At 43.3% G+C, this 18622-nt stretch overlaps 2 protein-coding genes across 4 annotated transcripts in view; both read right to left on the bottom strand.

Moving 5' to 3' along the window:
- Positions 1-1122: 1122 nt before the first annotated feature.
- LOC133944199 (eukaryotic translation initiation factor 4E-binding protein 2-like) lies at positions 1123-3693 on the bottom strand. Of its 2 annotated transcripts, XM_062381937.1 has the most exons (4): positions 3543-3693; positions 3220-3446; positions 2018-2194; positions 1123-1761 (listed from the first exon to the last, which is right to left on the bottom strand). In XM_062381937.1, exons 2-4 carry the CDS (start codon positions 3353-3355, stop codon positions 1730-1732), a joined length of 345 nt encoding a protein of 114 aa, XP_062237921.1. In that variant the 5' UTR covers positions 3356-3446; positions 3543-3693; the 3' UTR covers positions 1123-1729. The 2 variants fall into 2 exon arrangements, with proteins under 2 accessions (XP_062237921.1, XP_062237920.1); XM_062381936.1 differs by having other exon boundaries at positions 3220-3630.
- A 597-nt stretch (positions 3694-4290) lies between these two features.
- ank1a (ankyrin 1, erythrocytic a) overlaps positions 4291-18622 on the bottom strand; it is an 80306-nt gene continuing 65974 nt past the window's right edge. Inside the window, exons 40-45 of one of the 2 annotated variants that reach the window (XM_062381935.1) lie at positions 13457-14096; positions 12877-13225; positions 10833-10916; positions 10410-10562; positions 9241-9339; positions 4291-7996 (exon numbers count right to left, since the gene is read on the bottom strand). In XM_062381935.1, the coding sequence (XP_062237919.1) occupies positions 9268-9339; positions 10410-10562; positions 10833-10916; positions 12877-13225; positions 13457-14096 (1298 nt within the window). In that variant the 3' untranslated portion in view covers positions 4291-7996; positions 9241-9267. Of the gene's footprint in view, positions 7997-9240; positions 9340-10409; positions 10563-10832; positions 10917-11690; positions 12181-12876; positions 13226-13456; positions 14097-18622 lie in introns of those variants that run through there. The other variant, XM_062381934.1, reaches the window with a different exon arrangement.

The raw sequence follows: 18622 nt of genomic DNA, 5'->3' as shown, positions 1-18622 counted from the left end.
TTCTTAGTTTTAATGTTTTTTTTATCTGTGCTGAATATTATCTTTCTTTTCTATGATTTGCTATCCTCACATTTGTATTTCTATTTTGGGAAGCACCTTGTAACTCTACTCTTGAAAGGTGCAATAGAAATAAAGTTTGTTCTTCTGCTTCGTCAACTTCTTCGAAGGACGCCTCCAAATCATGTCCGGTTCTATATTCATCTTGAACAAGCGTGATGGTCAGACCAGAGCAGTGGTTCCCTACCGTCACTCTCTGTGCCAGCACCGCAAGCCCCAAAACATGTGATGATCACATTAAATCAATGAACATTATTTTATTATTTACTCTTATTCAGAGTCATAGACATCTGAAGCCTCTAACAACATACATGTATGAAAGGGAGATACTCTGGACACATCACCAGTCCATCACAGGCTCAATAGAACTCCTCACCTTCATAAATTGGGATAAATTGCTTTCCAGTCAACATTTTTCTGACAGTTTTACAGATTTCCCAGGGAATTATTGATTGATCTTGATGAAAAAAAAATCAAGTACATTTATGGGAAATTTGTTGCAGCTTGATTGAATTTAAGAAGACCTTTTGACCTGATGAGGTGTTAATAGTAACATTTATACAGCAAATCGACAAGGGGCAAGCCGCATACATGGAGGTCAAAATGTTCAATGGAAGGAAAAGAAGGAGTTTCTCCCAGTTATGCAGAGTTGTATATTGACCTCTCTTTATACAGTCCACTGACCGAGGTTATCAGGGAGCCGCTTGAGGAATTCCTGATTTCTAACTTGTGCAGAATCAGGAGAGAACAGGAAGTGCTACAGGCTGCTATGCAAGCCCAAGTCAGGAACCATCACTTGAAAATGTATATTAGCTTTCCACTTACTTTGAAAAACAAATAATTGTTCTTTTCACCAAAACTGTTCTATTCATTTTATAAATGAAATAACCTTATATGTCTTTTATGTCGCTTGATGGCACCAAGCAAGAGAAATGTGTATTCAAACCAGTGAAACACTGAAGACATGGTTCAAATGTTGTCAGTGGAAAGTATTTTTACATCAAACATGATAGTACAAGACTCATTAGTAGCACACAGTGAATACACACACACAGACACACAAAGTGTAGTTTGCTTTTCCTTTAATGCTTTTAATCACTCTTCAAACCGTGTGAAAATCTGTTTCAAAATGTCCTTAACAAAATTCTATTTTACATTCTCTGTGTGACACTTCAGGTGAAGTACTTTTTTCATTTTTTTAAGAGCATGATCCAACTGTACCTGAACTTATAGAGAAACTTCAAAATGATCAAGGCAACATCTGAGGGGAGGTGTCAAGAAATGTGTAGAAATAAAAGCACATCAAGTGACGCCTTCTCCTTCTGGAATACACGTAAATTCAGAAAAATTCTTATTATTTTCTCTCTGTAACAAATGATGAGGCTTTGTTGGTGTTAAGTACTTCCCAGTGTTGATTTCAAACTCGTAGCCACTACAGGAAGGCACACTTGTTGTCACACGTAAATCAGGTTTGAGCTTTGAGGCCTGGTTTCATTACACATTTGTTTTGGGCAAAACGAGTAAACGAGACTGACGAAGACCATAAGATGCCGTGGATACTGAAGGTGAACCTCTGTCTTCCTGGAATGGATGATGGGAAAGGGGAAGGTGCTCTGGAACCATTCTTCACAGCATCACGATGGTTAGTCTGACATCTTAATACTCATTCAGCCTAGATGTCCATTTCAAACTGCGCGTCGTCACCTTTAAAAGAAAGAATAAACATATGAAAAATTGTGGGCCGTCCATCAAATCAAATGTTTGTGGTTTGATTCCCAGTTCCTCCAGTCAGTATGACTCAGTCAGTCACGGCCCTGAACCCCTAATTGCTCCTGACGGCTGTGCCAGTGTGTAAATAGTTTATTCAATGTATGATTTGATGGTTTATTCACACGACAATGGGACTGAATAAATCCTTCCATATGTCACACTGTGGTGTGTGTCTGACGTGTCAACATACCAGTGTGGCTGCTCTCAGGTGAAGCAACATTGTTGTTCAGTAGTTCTTTCTTGATGGGGTCTTTGGTGGTAGGACTGGTCACCCCTGGAATGTTGGGCAGACCTCGCGGAGGTGTCTTGGCCACCGGAGAGCTGCGACGCTCCAGCAGGAACTTCCGGTCATAGATGATCCGGGTACCTTTTGTACGAGGAGGCAGGAAACGTGAAGGATGACCACGAGAAACGGAGCACTGCATCTCTTAGATGGAGCACTGAGGTTGCAGGTGCAACTACTGCTTCAGCCAAGCTGCATGCATGTATGTGTGCAGGTGTCCTGTCTTTTTTTGACAATTTTTCCGAGCTGTGGGCTGATTATGTTAGCCTACAGCAATGACAATTTTGTAAGAACTTCTTTAAATTCTATGATGCGGACAGTAAGAATCTCTGTCACACATTTCACTAGTATATCTATGCGATAACTTTATCCGACTCAAATGAATGAAGATATATTGCGTGAATTTAATCTTGGTTTGAACTTTGACTGCAAAAATGTCATTACACATTGTTATGATGAGTTTTATAACATTGACTTTTTGGAAAACTTGATGATCCTTTACAGTTATTTCATATACATAACTGCAGAAAGGCAAACAACACCCCCAGCTTTAGAGGAAATAAATATATATGAAAACTCTACAACTTGTAGACAATAAAACGTAACTGTCCCTGTGTAGAATGAAGTTTTCAATGAGAAATACGAAATATCCGTTTGTTTGTCCGTCATGTCTGTACGGGCACAATCTTGTGAATAAAGTTGTATCAGAGAAAAAAGTGCCAGGATCAGCTGATACACAATACAAACTATTCACGCGTCCCTTTAAAATGAGAAATCAGTGATACGAGTACACATCACAGTGATATCAGTACGCATCACTCACATGACTGTGACCGTCAGTACTTTACTGCCTCAGAGTCTGAACTTCATCGTGTTTATTGACAACCTGACACTTGCTAGCCACAGTTAGCGGTTAGCAGTTAGCTGAGGCGGAGCTAGCCCTGTGCGGTTTGACAGGAGTGGACCTCATGGAGTTAGCTTGAGCCACTGCAGCACGCGCGCTCTCGTGCACACACACACACTGCAACAGTTTGAGAGTATGACTCGTGTGTGTTTTAGGTTTAACAAAGCGCACACACACACAAGTAAACACGATGAAGGGCACCCACCTCCAGGGGTCGTGCTGAACAGGGTTCCTCCCGGGGTAGTGCAGTAGTCGTGGGGCATGTGCTCCGCGTCGTTGACCGTCACCCTCCTGGTGGACGGGATGGCCTTGGCCGTGGTCTTCTGACAGTCAGTGGACATCTTCTCTCAGCGGCGACCGACTCAAACTAAGGGAAATGTACAAACACCTCGCAGGCTCCGAGTCTGTGTCCGATGTGCGTCCACTTCGACACTACGAGAAATAAATACGTCTTTTTATCATAAGTGCAAACGAGGGAAGAGTGTATCACACATCACAACACACAGTCTGTCTCTCACACGCACTCACACAGACACACACACAGCGTTCAGGCTCTTTGTTAACCCGGAGCTGAGCGCACGTTCCTCCTCTTCCTCCTGCACTCACTGCTGCGCTCTAACAAAACAACAAACTCAGCTGCACACGGTGGGCTTACAGCGCCCCCTACTGGAACAATAAAGGGATGGTTCCCCTATCAGCCACATGTCACTGAATATATGTTGACAAATTGAATATTGTTCCTTGTTCAATCACGAAAGTAAAAAACAAATAAATCCTGGATCTTCCCCTGCTGCATTCCTTCACTAATTGTCTAGGTATTCCGTCCTGAGATTTTTGCTTAATCCTCCCAACAGACAAACAAATAAATCCAAATAAAAACAAAACCTCCTTGTCAAGGGAGCTGTTACCTCCAGTAGACACAAGCAATACCTGCTGTTTTTGTAAAAATGCATTTCTTAAATGTATTCTGAAAATGGTGCATTTCTCATTTTACTATTTTTCAGAAAGTCAGGCTACGTATAAGTATTTTTTATGTGTATTTATATGACTTGTAGAAGACACTCAAGCTTATGCAGAGTTTGAAAGAGTAACCCTGCTTGAGACCATATCATGTTTAACGTTGGATGAAAAGTTCTCCACACGATGCACGGGACAAAGCCCGAGGGCAGCTCAGTGTGTTTATAACAATTGGTCCATTCAAAGCTACAGTGTGATCATCAGTATCTGGATGCACATGGATTTAAGTGTCTCACACAATACACATACACGCTGTACACAAGGACATTTCATTTCTTTATTAATTTTTGTAAATGTTGAGCTGGTGTACAGAGTAAATTGTCAATAGATGTCCTCGGATTTGATTGGATTAAAAGGCTTTTAACATGTGTAGTTTAAAGTCTTGTTGGACTCTCCAGAACAATAAAAAAAAGCAAACAAAACAGGTTAAAATACCCACAAGACCCCAATTTCTCCCCAGGTTACAGGCATTACCCAGACCTCAACAGTCTCTTGGTAGCTACAGCTGTATGATGCTAAAAGTACATCCATAACATAACTAGAATCCCAGTTGACGAGTAAGGGTGCATAGCATTCTAAGTAAATATATATATATATTTTAATATATTTCATATATATATATGTATATATATATATAAGCCTTTTATGTTAAAAACATTTTCTGTGCATGTGCGCAGTTGCATTCCTTAGTATTGAGTAATATGCTATTGCGTTAATAATGTCTTCAATCCATTCTAAGGGAATATACATGTGTTCTCTAGTTTTTGCAACAGTTAATATTTTTGCATGAACTTGGTGCATGGCATCGTCTCAGTCGTCCCTCAGTGCAGGACTCTCCATTGTTCGTTTCCTCCGATGTGACCACTCCTCCCTCTGCTTGCACTTAGTCCGACTCCTCCGTTCAGACTGTGTTCAAACTGTCACCACGTGGAGGCCTTAGAATGGGCTCAGTCTCGTGTTTGATAAGGGGGCAGAAATAGATCAGGAGTGGGCTGTGTGGAGTAAAAATGCTTCATCTTGAAAGACTAGCCATCGAAGCCACCAAGTTTTCACACAATTCCATGCAGCTAACCCCCCCCCCCCACACACAACCACACACACATACTCCTCGCTCCAACCCTGACATCAGTTGTGCATCTAAAAAAACAACCCCCTGCTTCAGAAACCAAGAATACCATAATTATGAGCCCTTCGAGAGCAAACCATAAACACATGAGGGGTGCAACACCATTACACTGCAGTGTAATCTTCACTGACATCAGACCTTTTGTGGTTCATAGAAAATATAAGAAAATATAAACAATATCTGATGAAGGGATATTTTGTTAAAATGTCCAGAAAAAAACAACAGAGGCTCCTCTTCAAATCACTCTTCTTACGTGATCTGTGTGCGTGTTTGCAATGAGATGACGATGAACTGACATGAGCAGAGACTGAGTTGAAACAACAGAGTGAAATACTCTATTATCTACTAAAGTACAGAGCCAACACAGATGTCTACTTTATAACAAGACTTAGTTTACCAAGACTTTACATTCATCATCTCTGGCTGTGATGCCAAACTAAACACTTATTATTGAGGGGTGCTTATTGCAACGATTTTGTGACTTACAACTTTTCCCTTAATATATTGTTGATGTTTACAGAAAATGAATGCATATAATCAATATCATGTGAGATGATGCGCTTATTGAGGTAAATTAATGTTAAAAAAATATGTGAATTAGAATTAAACGTCTATTTATATATAATCTGAGAGCTGCTGCTCTTTGTCCATTTGCAATATTACTTCCTGTGATATTATCACAACATTGACATGTCCACATATCATGAATACATGATATTAAAACCACACACACAAACACACACACACACACACACACGGATTCCTTTCAAGGTGCATATGAATGTTATTAAGGTTTAAAAACCATGACCAGACAGACACCGGGCAATTTGCAAATGGGATGGCTGGTACATAAGTCATACCGATACTTCTTGTTTAAGTGTAAAACTTAAACGTAATAGTTTTCTTGTCTAAAGAAGAGTGATGAATTGCGGGATACTAATGTACTGACATCATTTCTGAGTGTAGTGTGGAGAAGGCTAAAGCTGTAGTGAACAGATTGTAAGCTATCAGAAGCTATGATCCTAAAATCCTCTTTCTCTCCGTCTCTTCGTCTGTCACACTCGAACACACTCGCACAAACAATCCTCTCCTTTTCCAAGCAGTTATTGCTTCTGCTGAAGAACAGTTAAGACAATAAACCATGAACAAATAAAAGACGTCAGAGGAGGGGAAGGGGTGAGACACGCTTCAGGCTCACAGTTGCGGGTCAGTATTACAGTTTCTCATCACAGTGATCGTTGACTGACTGTCTTTGCTACAAGGAGACAAACACCACAGCTCAACACGTCTGTGACCCTTGACACGCGTCGCTCCTCGTCTTCTACCCAGTCAAACCAGTGCTACATTATTATTATTACATTATCAACCATCATCTCAGCTGCTGCACCCTCATCAAGTCACACCTTCTGGTGGTGGTAAGATGGTCTGTGAGTGCACCTGATGGGTGTTGGCGTCAGATTCTGCACAATGAGGTCAAACAGACACTGCTACGAGCCGAAGGTGGGATCCTGCCCCCTGCTGGAGGGGGACAGGACTGCTACATCTACTCTGAGAGGCTGACTGAAGGAGCAAAAGGGTGAGAGGTGGAGGTAGGGCAACTTGGAGTGAAGAGAGGTATGGGAATTTTAGACAGACGAAGGATTAATGCAGACCTCACAAGGACACAGCGAACTGTGGACCAAAACGGGTGGAGGGTTGGGACGGTAGGTTCATCTCTCACAACCTGTCATACGTGTCCCTATCAGACAGGTTCGCCGCAGAAACCTGCCTCCAAACGCTCAAAAACCAACTTTACTGAGAGTCATGATTTACACTCTTCCCTCGACAGTTTGACGCGTCCAAAGCAAAAGGGTGAACGCACATGAGAAGCACAATGAAACAAACAGCCGGACACACAGAAATCTTGACGTTTCAAAACAGGCAGAGCGACAACACAACATTTGTATGTTCTTGTACCCACAAAGATCTCGAGACATATAGAATAATACATAGGCTCAGACCAAACCAACCAAACGAGAAACGAACGAACAAAAAAAACAAAAACAGGGAGGATTTTCTTATGTACCTGAAAAAGCAGCATCAGTGGCGTTGCTTAGGGATCTTAACATAAACAACACACATAACACAGTCACGCAGAGCATTTTAGTGCATAAGATATTATGTACAACACCAATATCCTTGTGATAATTGTAGCTTTACTGGACTTTGAGAGCACTGGGACAGGTTTGAGATGCTCAGAGGAGTATGGCAGGTCAGAGGGGGAGGAACCTGTTGCCTAGAGATTCTTCATTATTTTATTCATCTCCTTTTTTTTCCTAAATTTTCCCCTGTTGGTTTAGAAAACGGGTCAGTTATTGACCATACCCTACAATGCATGCCTGTCCCATATACAGCAGTGTCTCCTCCCCATCCCGCCCCACCCTTACACCCACCCCTGTGTTCCCTCAGTATTTGTAGTTTAAGACAGGCCATGCGGCAGCAGTCACTCATGCTGATACAGATAACAGGAAGCACGTTTTGGTTGCTAGTTTTTTTTTGTTTGGTTTTTGTTTTATACGAAATCATGCTTCTAGCCTAGTAATAGATTTTTTACCCACAGTTTCTTAAAAAAAAGGAAAAAAAAGTAATAAAAACTACAGTTAAATCTGTATCCTTCTCTTCTGGCACGTGCTGATAGTCGGCAGAGCCGCTGTGGTTGTCAGTAAGTTGTTGTCTGTAGCTGTTTCGTTTCTGCCTGTCTGCTTTTTTTTTTGTACGTGTTCTTCCTCTTGCCAGCTGCTTCTGGTCATGTGTCCATATAGGATGGGTTTGGTGAAGGGGTTGAATCCTGCGAAGAAGTCTGTGGGGAAGGAGAGACAGGCTGAGTCAGGACGAGAGAAAGGTTTGTCTCAACAGATCAGAGAAAAACGTCATACAGGGCAGGTGGCATGCAAGCTGCAGTGAGTCAGTGCAAAAGTGAACATGTTTAGCAGATTTTAACAGCTATGTGCAGTATTTAAAAAAGGTCCATCTGAAGTTGATCCAAATTTGTATCACTCACTGTAGAACTACACTACAGCACATAAGCAATTCAAGCAAAATGGTTGGCAGAAGTGTTTTAACATTCACAAGTGAGTCGCCAGAAATATCAGTAATGTCACGGCCTTTAAATTAGAAAGGGCAAGTCTCACACACACACACACACACACACACACACACACACACACACACACACACACACACACACACACACACACACACACACACACACACACACACACACACACACACACACACACACACACACACACACACACACACACACACACACACACACACACACACCAGTGTAGGGAAACTGGCTATGCAGCTGTGACCTTGAGATCCTTCTTGGTCGGTTGTTTTGCTGAGTGCACGTTGTGCCAACCCTTTTCCAGCTTGTTTTACGACATGCATGACGACACCGAAGTGACCTGGTACCATTTATTGCAATATTATTTATCTATTTGCATCAAACTCAATCTCCGTCATCCATCTGTATGGAATTATATTTGATTTGTGTTTAATTTCAACAGAAATATTTTATTCACCTAAAGAGAATTCAACAAATGATTTATTTGAGCAAATAAATATCAAATTCTGACGCCAACACATTTAGATATTCACATATCTCCATACATATGAAATAAACATATTGTATTGCTTATCCAAATTACTAGATTCAGAAAGAGTGAAATAGACTACTCTTAATACATAAAGTACCATATCAGGTTTCCATGGATTTATCATCATATTACCTGTAGTAATACTAAAAAATCTATTTCAAACTCAACATTGGTCATGAGTTAGCAGGTTATTTTTCAGGCAAGTAGGGCTTTCTGATGTTTTTATATTTTGAGAATGAGACATTTATCTTTCTTTGTGTCAATTCTATTTGAATTATTACTTAAAAGAACTATGTAATAGTCATTTTGCTGTGCCAGTCTCACATAACATATCATTAGTATTGAATTAAAGGTACATTCAGATGCATTTAATCCCGGGAGACTGGATTAAATGGTCTAGCCCAAAGGTCAGACGATGCACCGTGGCTCGGTCCCGTACCTGAGGGGACGCAGCGCTCAGTCTGCCTCACTGCTTAACTCTCCGCAGACTGGCGCATTTCACTATCTGAGCACCTTTCTTCACATCCACAGTATCGGGCTACATTGGGGGGAGAGGAGGGTGACGACAGAAAAGGTGCGGAGGAGGATCGAGGAGAGATGGGATGACAGGAGCAGAAGAAGAGGGTGAAGGGACGTTAGATCAGGATACAGGATAGTTAGATCAAGTAGAGGGGATAGAAAGAGACAGAGGAGAGAGGAAAGCAGACGGAGAAAATAGTGCAACAGGGAAAGAGAGGACAGATAAAGAGAAAAATAAGAGAGAAATGCAACAAGGGAGAAGAAAGAGGGCAGAAAAGAGGGAAATCATGTATAAACATAGAGGAAAGGACAGAAGAGATGGATGGCAGTTGAAGATAAGATGGCATCAGAAACATCTACAGTATTTTGGGATTCAAAGTAGCGTCAAAAATATTTGCACAGACATTTTTGATTTAGTTCCAAAGTGTTAGGTTTCACACTGTCTGAATGATCTTGATTTGTTAAAGCCCAATCCTCTGCTCCTTCCTGAACGTTAAGCACAAAACCACTGTTTGTAAATCATATCGGGCCCAGCTCTAGTAGGTTTGAGTGACACAGCACACAGTCACAGTTGAGGGACTATGAATTTTAATGAAGGCAAAAAAATGACAGAAAAGGTGAGAAAGCGGCTGTATGGAGAATATAAACCTCTGCAAGGAGCCACAGTCAGTTCAGGAAAACAAACTGGTGTTGCCTAGTGATGACACGAATGATGAGACTAATGATGAGTGTGAGCACCTCAACCAAAGCAAGACATGGATATTAAAGTGGAGCTTAATGTTACAGAAGGTCAGCGTCCAAACAACCAAACACACATCTCACCATCTTCTTCACATAATGAAACAAGAAAACACAAAACATTTTCCGTCTGTGAGGCTCATGCAGGTTAATCTAGAGAGGGTCTGGGAGGGGGGGGGGGGGGGGGGGGGGGCAGTGAAGCTCACTGCAGCACAGAGTTCCCTGTTCAAAGAGAGGACTAAATCAAACAGGGCCTCAGTCCATCGCTCCCTGCGCATTTCTTCAGCTAAATAACAGAAGCCTCGGGTGTTGTGAGGCCAACAGAGAGCGGCCGGCGGATCAGAATCCCACCTTGCTGCCGTCCCGGCCCAGGATGGCGTAGCTCATGAACTGCTCGGCATCGACCTCCAGCTCATTGGCGTCCTGCAGAGAACCCTCCATGCACACCTCCTGAACCCCCTCCTCACCGGAGCCCTTCCCTCTGCGCACGACCTTACGCACAATCTATCACGTACACACACACACACACACACACACACACAGCAGCACACAGGAGGGTGGGAGAGAGAGATGGATGAACAGAGAGTGGGAAAAAGACAGTGTTGGTGAAATACAATTTATTTTTGGGAATAAATCCACTGATGAAGGCTGAACTGAAAGTAATGATTATTAAGGTAATAATCATTGTGTGGTGGGATGCTATGAGAGTATTGTGACACTGACACAAGGAAAACACGTATGTTTGGTTATGTTCAAACTGATACACTAACTGACCTTTTTTGTGATAATGTTTCCATGTTCATCCTCAAACTGTTCCTCGCTTACTTGCTCCCCTGGAAGATCTTCAACCTCATCGCCCTGTGGAAACATGTGGACCATTTAATAATATTGTTGCTTAAAATAATCCACGAATACACTTTCCTTCTCAGCAAAGTCCCGATCTTAGTGGCAGAAAGAAAATTAGCACAATAATGACAGGCTCCAGTGTGATGAAATAGATTTCACAGCAGTGTAATAGGGTTTAGAGGCACCCACTCATCTGAAACCAAGAGGAGGAGATGAATGACAGATGGGTGCAGGGTGTGAGCATTGTTTTAGAAAAGCATGTCAGTTCCAACAGCTGGGAACATATGAGGCTCATGGATGCTTTTTAGTAACATTGATAATTACAGTTCGTGAAGTTCATGACAAAACAGTTATAGACCACGATTATTTGCAGCATGTGTGCACAGCTATTTTTAAGCTGCAGCAAGTGATGTGAAGAAGGGTCAACTACGCTGGCGAAGTTAAAATTCAAACTGTACCGACACCGATGATGTCCCCTTGAACCCAAAGCAACTGAAAATCTGTTACCGCAGAGGAATCACTAAGTCCCATTCTCATAGTAGTTTGATTTAACTAAAAAGTTATTTCCCAGTACATTTCCTTTCCCTTATTTACACCCTGTCCTTATTTAATCCCGACAGCCATCTTGATCACTATGCCTACATCACTACAGGAAAATCCTTAACGACCTGAATCCCTCAAGCTTCCAAACAACAGATACTTTCCTCCCTCTCTTTCCTTGTTTTCCTGCCCGTTAGCTCTTTCTCTGAGTCTCGGCTTGACTCTCCTCTGCCCCCCTCTGTGTACCTTGAGGATGACCCTGCGGCGCACCACCCTGGTGGTGACGTTCTCCTCTTCGTCTGCAACCCCCTCGACCTCCCCGAGTTCCCGGTCCAGCTGAGCGTGTATGTAGGTGAGCACGGACCGCACCGAGCCGCTGGCTATGTGGAGGACGTTCTGGCAGCTGATCACCAGGAAAGCTAGCAGCACGAAGCTGAAGAGGAGCTCAGTCACCAGGGCCCACATCCTGCCACTTTGATTCCCAGTAAATCAATCACGGCCTGCACACGACAATGCACGACTTCACGCCCCCTCAACCTTACACGGCTGCTGTATATCCACGCAGCACCTCCTTCAGCTGAGAGAGAGGGTGACAGCTGCAGTGCTCGGCCTCCTGTCACTTTGGTTTTGAGTCCTTTAGTTCGTATAAGTCCTCCTCTTGCTGGGGCTGCGGAGCATTTCCCCTAGTCTCTATTCCCTGACCGTCCCACTGTCCGTGAAGAAGTAACCACTCAATGACAAATCTAACCTTGGGAGGATTCTATTCCCACCTCTCTCTCTTTCTGACCATGTGACCTTTGGGCTTTAAATACCTCTGGCTGCTCCAGTGAGGCTCTGTATGCCTGGGTAGCAGCATTGACAAACTTGCCCCCTCACTTTAAGCATACACTGGTTACTTAGTTGTCCCCATGATACTCACAGACTTTAAGGTACATTTGTCCAAAATCAATCATAACTCTACTCAGACTCCACAATGCAGCAAACAATACAGCCTTTGTGGACTTTGTATTCAGCTGTATGAGATGGTTTAAGGTTTATCAAGACCATGGAGGACCTAAACACAACACTCTTTTCTGTTTTATTTAGAGTTTCATAGCAGTGTGTGTATTTTACAGTGTGAGGTGTCTGTGAAAGCCAACATGTGGTAATGAGTGTGGTGGGGATCATATGACATGGGTGGGACAGTGAGAATACGCGCTATATTTGGCTGGACATACTGTTTGTGCCCATCTTGGGGACTGTGTGTGTGTGTGTGTGTGTGTGTGTTTGTGTTTACAATCCAGTTCTAGGATCTTTCTATCCATTATTTTTATTGTATCTGCAAAAATAACCTTGAAAATCTGTTCAGCTGATTCAGTACTTTGCAGCAGTTTATTTCTAAAGGCAGAACAAACAGTCCTCTAAAGGTGCTTGGAAGGAGCACCACACTCACCTGGCCCTTCAGCCGAACGTCGTCCCAGGCCCTCAGCTCTGGTACCCTGTGTGGGAAGCCCAGCCCCTTCTCAAACGGCTGGGTACCTCTGAAGTGACCCCGTAAGATCTCAGAGTGACCCATATCCCTCACCGGCTGAAGCAAGGCCTCCTGGGAAATAGGAGATTGGTCTCCATCCACAGCGTTACGTACTGATGACATCATGGTGTCCATGGCCTGCCTGGGCTTAGGCTGAGTGCCCACCCAGGCCTGAGTAGGGTCAGTAGCAGGGACCCAACCCGGGCCTGCCTGTTCCTGCAGGTAGGAAATGAAAGAGCTTCCGACGCCTCCGTTTCCACCATTACCTGACCTGGAACGAGAGAACAGATCAGTGAGGACATCGTGCATACACTGCTACTCACTGCATTGAAAGTAAGACAACTCTCATAAACTTTGGGGATTCACTTTCTCTTCATGGTATCATCGGACCAACTCCAGTTTACCAATGACATTTGGTGACGTGCAAAAGAGTTGAAGGGATAATAGGTACAAATTGTGACTTTGCAGAGGCACCTGAGGGGCAGACAGGGGTCTGACTCACCTGTCGCCATTTCGATCTGCAACACAGCTCAGACCAGGTGACTCACTCAGCCGAGCATACACCCTTTGTTGTCCTGCAACAAGAGAAATCCCTTCGTCTGAGCCCGTCCCTCCACCTCCTCCTCCTCCGGCTCCTCCACCACCAGTTGTGCTGGTCACTCTCGAAACCTCCGAGCTTGCCTCTGACCCCTGACCATTGTTCAGACCGTTAAGATTGATCCCAGCGATGGTGCCCCCAAGCGAGGCTGGCGTGGCTGTGCTGAGCGAATCAACGCCCATCTCTGAATCGTCTTCGGGCAGCTCAATGGAACCACTCAGCACCCCACCCCCTCCACTGGCTGCACTGGCCTGACTGGCCGGCCGACCCAGACTTCCATACGGTAGCCCCAGCAGACCTTCTGAATCGTCCGCATTGCTGCACTCCAGCGAGGAGTCCTCCACAGGCACCAGAGAGGGACTGTTGCCTGAGGGCCACACCTGCACATCAGACATCTCCATGAGGGTGTCTTCTTCTGTGGTAGCAATGGGTGCACAGTCCAGACTGGAGACTTCCTGCCAGTAAGGCTCAGCGCCCAGCGGGGAGGGCAGACTGTACTGCATGGAGGCCGGCGAGAGAAGCTCATCCTGCGCGAGCCCATAACCTGGAGCGAGACAGAGAGAGGCATACTGACACCCGGCCCCCCTACCTCGCTCCCCACTTCAACCCCACAGCACCGGGACCCTGGGAGGGGAAAGGTACCCCTGCCCAGGAGCTGGGCATTTAGGGGAGGAGGAGAGGAGGCTGAAGGGACAAATGGGAGAGAAGAGGGGAGGGAGAGAGGGAGAGGGCCAAGACAATAGGAGCTGAAATAAAGGTGCAAGGAGCTTAGGACAAAAGAGGAAGAGGGGGTGTCAAGCTCGATCAGCCAGAGCTGACGGTGAGGACAGCAGCGGCAGCAGCAGCAGACACGGCCAGATGGACCGAGACAGAAACCGAGGTTCAAACCCAGCAATGACTGGTGCTGCTCTGCTGTCTGCCACCTGCAGGGAGACGGACAGGAATTACTGCCTCTGCCTGAGGCTGGGACACACACCTGTCCAACAGTGACACACACTTTGTCACACGTACACATGCCGTAAACACACTCTCCCACTGTCTCATTCTTTCTCACACACACCCTCACTCTCATGTATGCATGCATTCAAACCCTCTCAAAATCAGGCAGGTTGATATCGTTGCCAGGCTGGATAGCATGCATGCAGGCAATCTCATTCTGTCCTCACACACGTCGTCCCGCACATCAGCTCAAGCCACACAGCTGCTGACTCTCTCTTTGACACATGGAATTTTCAAAATGCACCGAATAACACAGCTACACTTAGTTGGCAGTTTATCCAGTGAACTTACCAAAACCTAATACAGTCTGACACAAACGGTCGTGTGTACATCCCTCCTTTGATAGAAGTTATTTCAGAGGGTTGTCGATTCAGCAGCTATGATAATTACTCAGGCTGTAGAATGTGTGGCTGTTGAATTGTATTTCATTAAATATTTAGATTTGATTCTGTTATTCAACCTACCTCCATTGATACAATGGCTGGATGATTTCAAAATCATGTCCATGCATCACAAAACAAGTCAAACTGCCACCTCCAAAAATACCATTTAGGATTAATAGCAGGACATTTTGTATTAGACTGTATTAGTTTGAGGTATATGTACCCAATAAACTGCCAACTGAGTGTATTAACATATAATTAACACACATAAGCTACAGTAGCCTCATGGTTGGCTGTCTCAAAAATGTTTTTGAACATTTATTTCAAATTAAGCTATATCACTCATCAAAACTGCAAACTGTTAATGTGCTGTGGACTCAGGTCACTCCTACAAGTGTTTCTTGAACTCACGGTCATAACTCCTCCTGTTTGGAGAGGCAGATCAGATGTGATCGAGCTCAATGTCACAGCAGCATGAATTATTGCTTTGTATATTTTACATTTAAATGACTGACTAACCTGCACAGAGTTTATGTGAAACTTTTAATACTTTTGGCAATGTAGAAAAATCAAAGTGTGAGTGGTACTGTAACAGTATAGAAATATATTAACCAGAAAATGAAACAGGAGATATGGTGCAGGACAAGAAGGGGCTACTCCCCTTCAGGAGAGAGCGCGAGAGACAGAGACAGAGAGAGAGAGAGGTGTTGAGAGAGAGTGACTGTATGTGTACACTTTCCACTGAGGAGAAAGCTGTGCAGAGCTGTGCAGGGTGTAACTTGACTCATGTTTAGCACCACTGCTGTTGAGCACTGCTGAGAGTGCAGGAGATATTTGTGACACCAAGCGGCCAAGAAGACGTCTCGTCCTACATTTTGTTGTGTCTCTCAGCCTCTCATCTACTGTCTTTTGTCTATATAAACTATTACTCTTAAATATCATTTTTTGCAAAGTGCATTTTCTCAAGGGGATTTAGAAAGTTGAAAGAGGTGATCAGTTTTCACTAGTTGTTTCATGAAGATATCCCTATAAAAACCTATTCTCTATATTTTTGAATGAAATAAAAGAAAGACCTTTTGAAGAGGAAGAAATTAATGGAAGTGTGAAATATGAAAAAATGTGGCTTCTGCGACCCCACTGATAGAAATACATAAATACAACAACGAAGCAGTGAAGCTCACATAAAATATATATAAATCAAATATAATACTTTTGCACATAGACTTAAACAGTGGCCACATATGTGAATAAAAGACACAAACACTTACAAATTAAAACAAAGATGCTCACACTGATAAACTCACACGGACTGATTGATGAGTTTTACATAAAACAATGAGCACGTTTACAATAAACCCACTCTTGTACAACACTCACAAAGACAACAAAAACATATATTTTAAATAACCCATCAGATTGACAAAGTTTACATAGAAACGACCGCAACATTCATACATGAACAGAGCAGCTCACAAAAAAGGTTTGTGGCCTTTTTTAACCCCACAGACCAGAGCCCTGAGGAGGAACAGAGACAGACTGTAGGATCATTATCTGTGTTCGTGCCATGCAACAACACACATCTGTCAGTACAGCAGCATCAGGTTCCAATGCAGTGTTTGAGTTGTCCAACATGCCAGTAATACTCCTCATCCCAGTGTCACCATGCAAACACAGGGTGAAATGAGCGATGGAAGTCAGACTCCATGCACATGCAGTCAGGCAGGAGGGGAGGGAAAGAAGGGAGAGGACAGATTCGGAAAGAGAGAAAAGAAAGGTAGCAAAAGAGAGAGAGAGGGAGAGAGAGAGAGAAATATAAAATAGGGTGATGAACACAGAAACGGTGAGAGACAGAGAGGGTCACCTCCCCCCTCCCAGTGGGTGCTGAGTACACAGTCTGTGTGAGGGGGTCACAGAGCAGACACTTAAAAAGGTGGGGTTTTCAAGAATATAAGAAATAAAGAAAATGCACGACTGGTCGCAAAAAAAAAAGGGGAAAAAATAGATAAATGTGGGTCAGAGGTCAACATGAGGTCGGCATGAGGTCAGAGTTCGGAGAGGAGTGAGAAGGAGGAAGAGTAGGGCTGCTAGGCTGCAGATGACATGTCCAGAAAAACACAGAGAGAGGGACAGATTCACAGGGAATGAAAACAGGGCTCCCAAAAGGACATTCAGTGCACCAACATTAGCCCTAAAGAGTCTCTCACTGCTCCCCATGCAACCACAGGCAGAGAGCACTTTAATGTCCTATTACAGCAGCCTGAAAGAAGGCTGCTTACTGTTTCATATTATGTACTTTTATTTGCTTACCCTGAAATGGTCTTGAAAAAAACATAGAAATGTGCTGACCTATAATAGAGGTGCACTAGAACTATAGAAAAAAGACAAGTAAAAATATAATCAAGTCTGCAGTCTAATTTACTTCTCCACTCTATTAGCAAATATTCAGGTTACTTCTTCAGCACCTCTAGAAACACTGAAATGGCATCTTTTGTATGGAGGACTGAACCTGACTTAACACAAAAATAAATACATGGTAATTATATATAATTTAAAATCTGTGAAAATGTACCTAATTCCTTTCATGCCAAAGAGTTCAAATGCAGACAAGATGGACACCACTGTAATCTCTGGACGGTAAATGTGATGCCACCGCTAGCAGCTAGTCAGCTTAGCATAGCATAAAGACCAAGCCCTGTCCTTTTTTTGAACCCAACCTATTTATTGGTCAGCTGCCTTACCTCAATTTTTTTGGCAAGAAGTCAACTTCTCAAGAAATACTAAAAGTACATAATCTCCCTAAAACCACAACTTGTGATCTGATTAAAGAAAAGGATTATTCCTTGAAGTCGGGCTCAGTCCTCCATATCTTCTTGAACAGTCTCAGAGTCCTCTCCCAGAGTGCTCTCCCAAGAATAATTTCGCATTTTAATGTATTTCAATTTCTTTGAGCATTTATGATTTATTTTTCAATTCTTTGCGTGTTTTATTGATTTATTTTGCTATTTCTCATTCATCGGACAAATTATTTATGGATTTATGGCCTTAAAAGTCATGTTCGGACTCCTGCTTGGTAAACAAACTAAACTGGAACTGTAAGCTATGAATCTCTGAAAACCCGTCAATCTGAAATAAACAGAAGACACAATATCCCAGTATTCAGAGCGGCACAGCGTTTTTTACATTAAATGTCAAAGCGGGAACGGCCTTTGGGAGGCAGATAGGCGGACAGATAGACAGACAACACAGATACACGCTTATCAGATTCACTGCAGCTGTGATCTGAACGTCTCCCATTTTTTCTCCCTTTGACACTCATGGTCATATCGGTATGCATGGTTACATCTCGGACTATTGCTCCAGTTTTCACAGAGAGGACCTTTCACCTGTCGGACGGACTCGTCGCCTGCACCAGAAGCTGCTCACACCAGTCCAGAGGTGAAAATGGAGTCAATAAAGATGTAGGTTATGCATGTGTGAAGGAAACCATGAGGAAAAGGAGTAAAAGACTGAGGACTGACAGTTGGTAAGAAGCCCAATAATGCTAAGCTATACTTATGATCAACGTGGATTGATCATGTATGACAAAGTGTGTTTTGTCTAGACAAAACATCCAAACTAAAGTTAAGTCCATCTAAATTAAAACGATGCTTAAGGACTAAACCATCAGTGGACTTATCTTGCTAAGGAA

This window comes from Platichthys flesus, chromosome 3 (genome assembly GCF_949316205.1).
Source record: "Platichthys flesus chromosome 3, fPlaFle2.1, whole genome shotgun sequence".
Taxonomy (NCBI): domain Eukaryota; kingdom Metazoa; phylum Chordata; class Actinopteri; order Pleuronectiformes; family Pleuronectidae; genus Platichthys; species Platichthys flesus.
The sequence above is the reverse complement of the archived record's forward strand: the minus strand, read 5'-3'. Positions and strand labels throughout refer to the sequence as shown.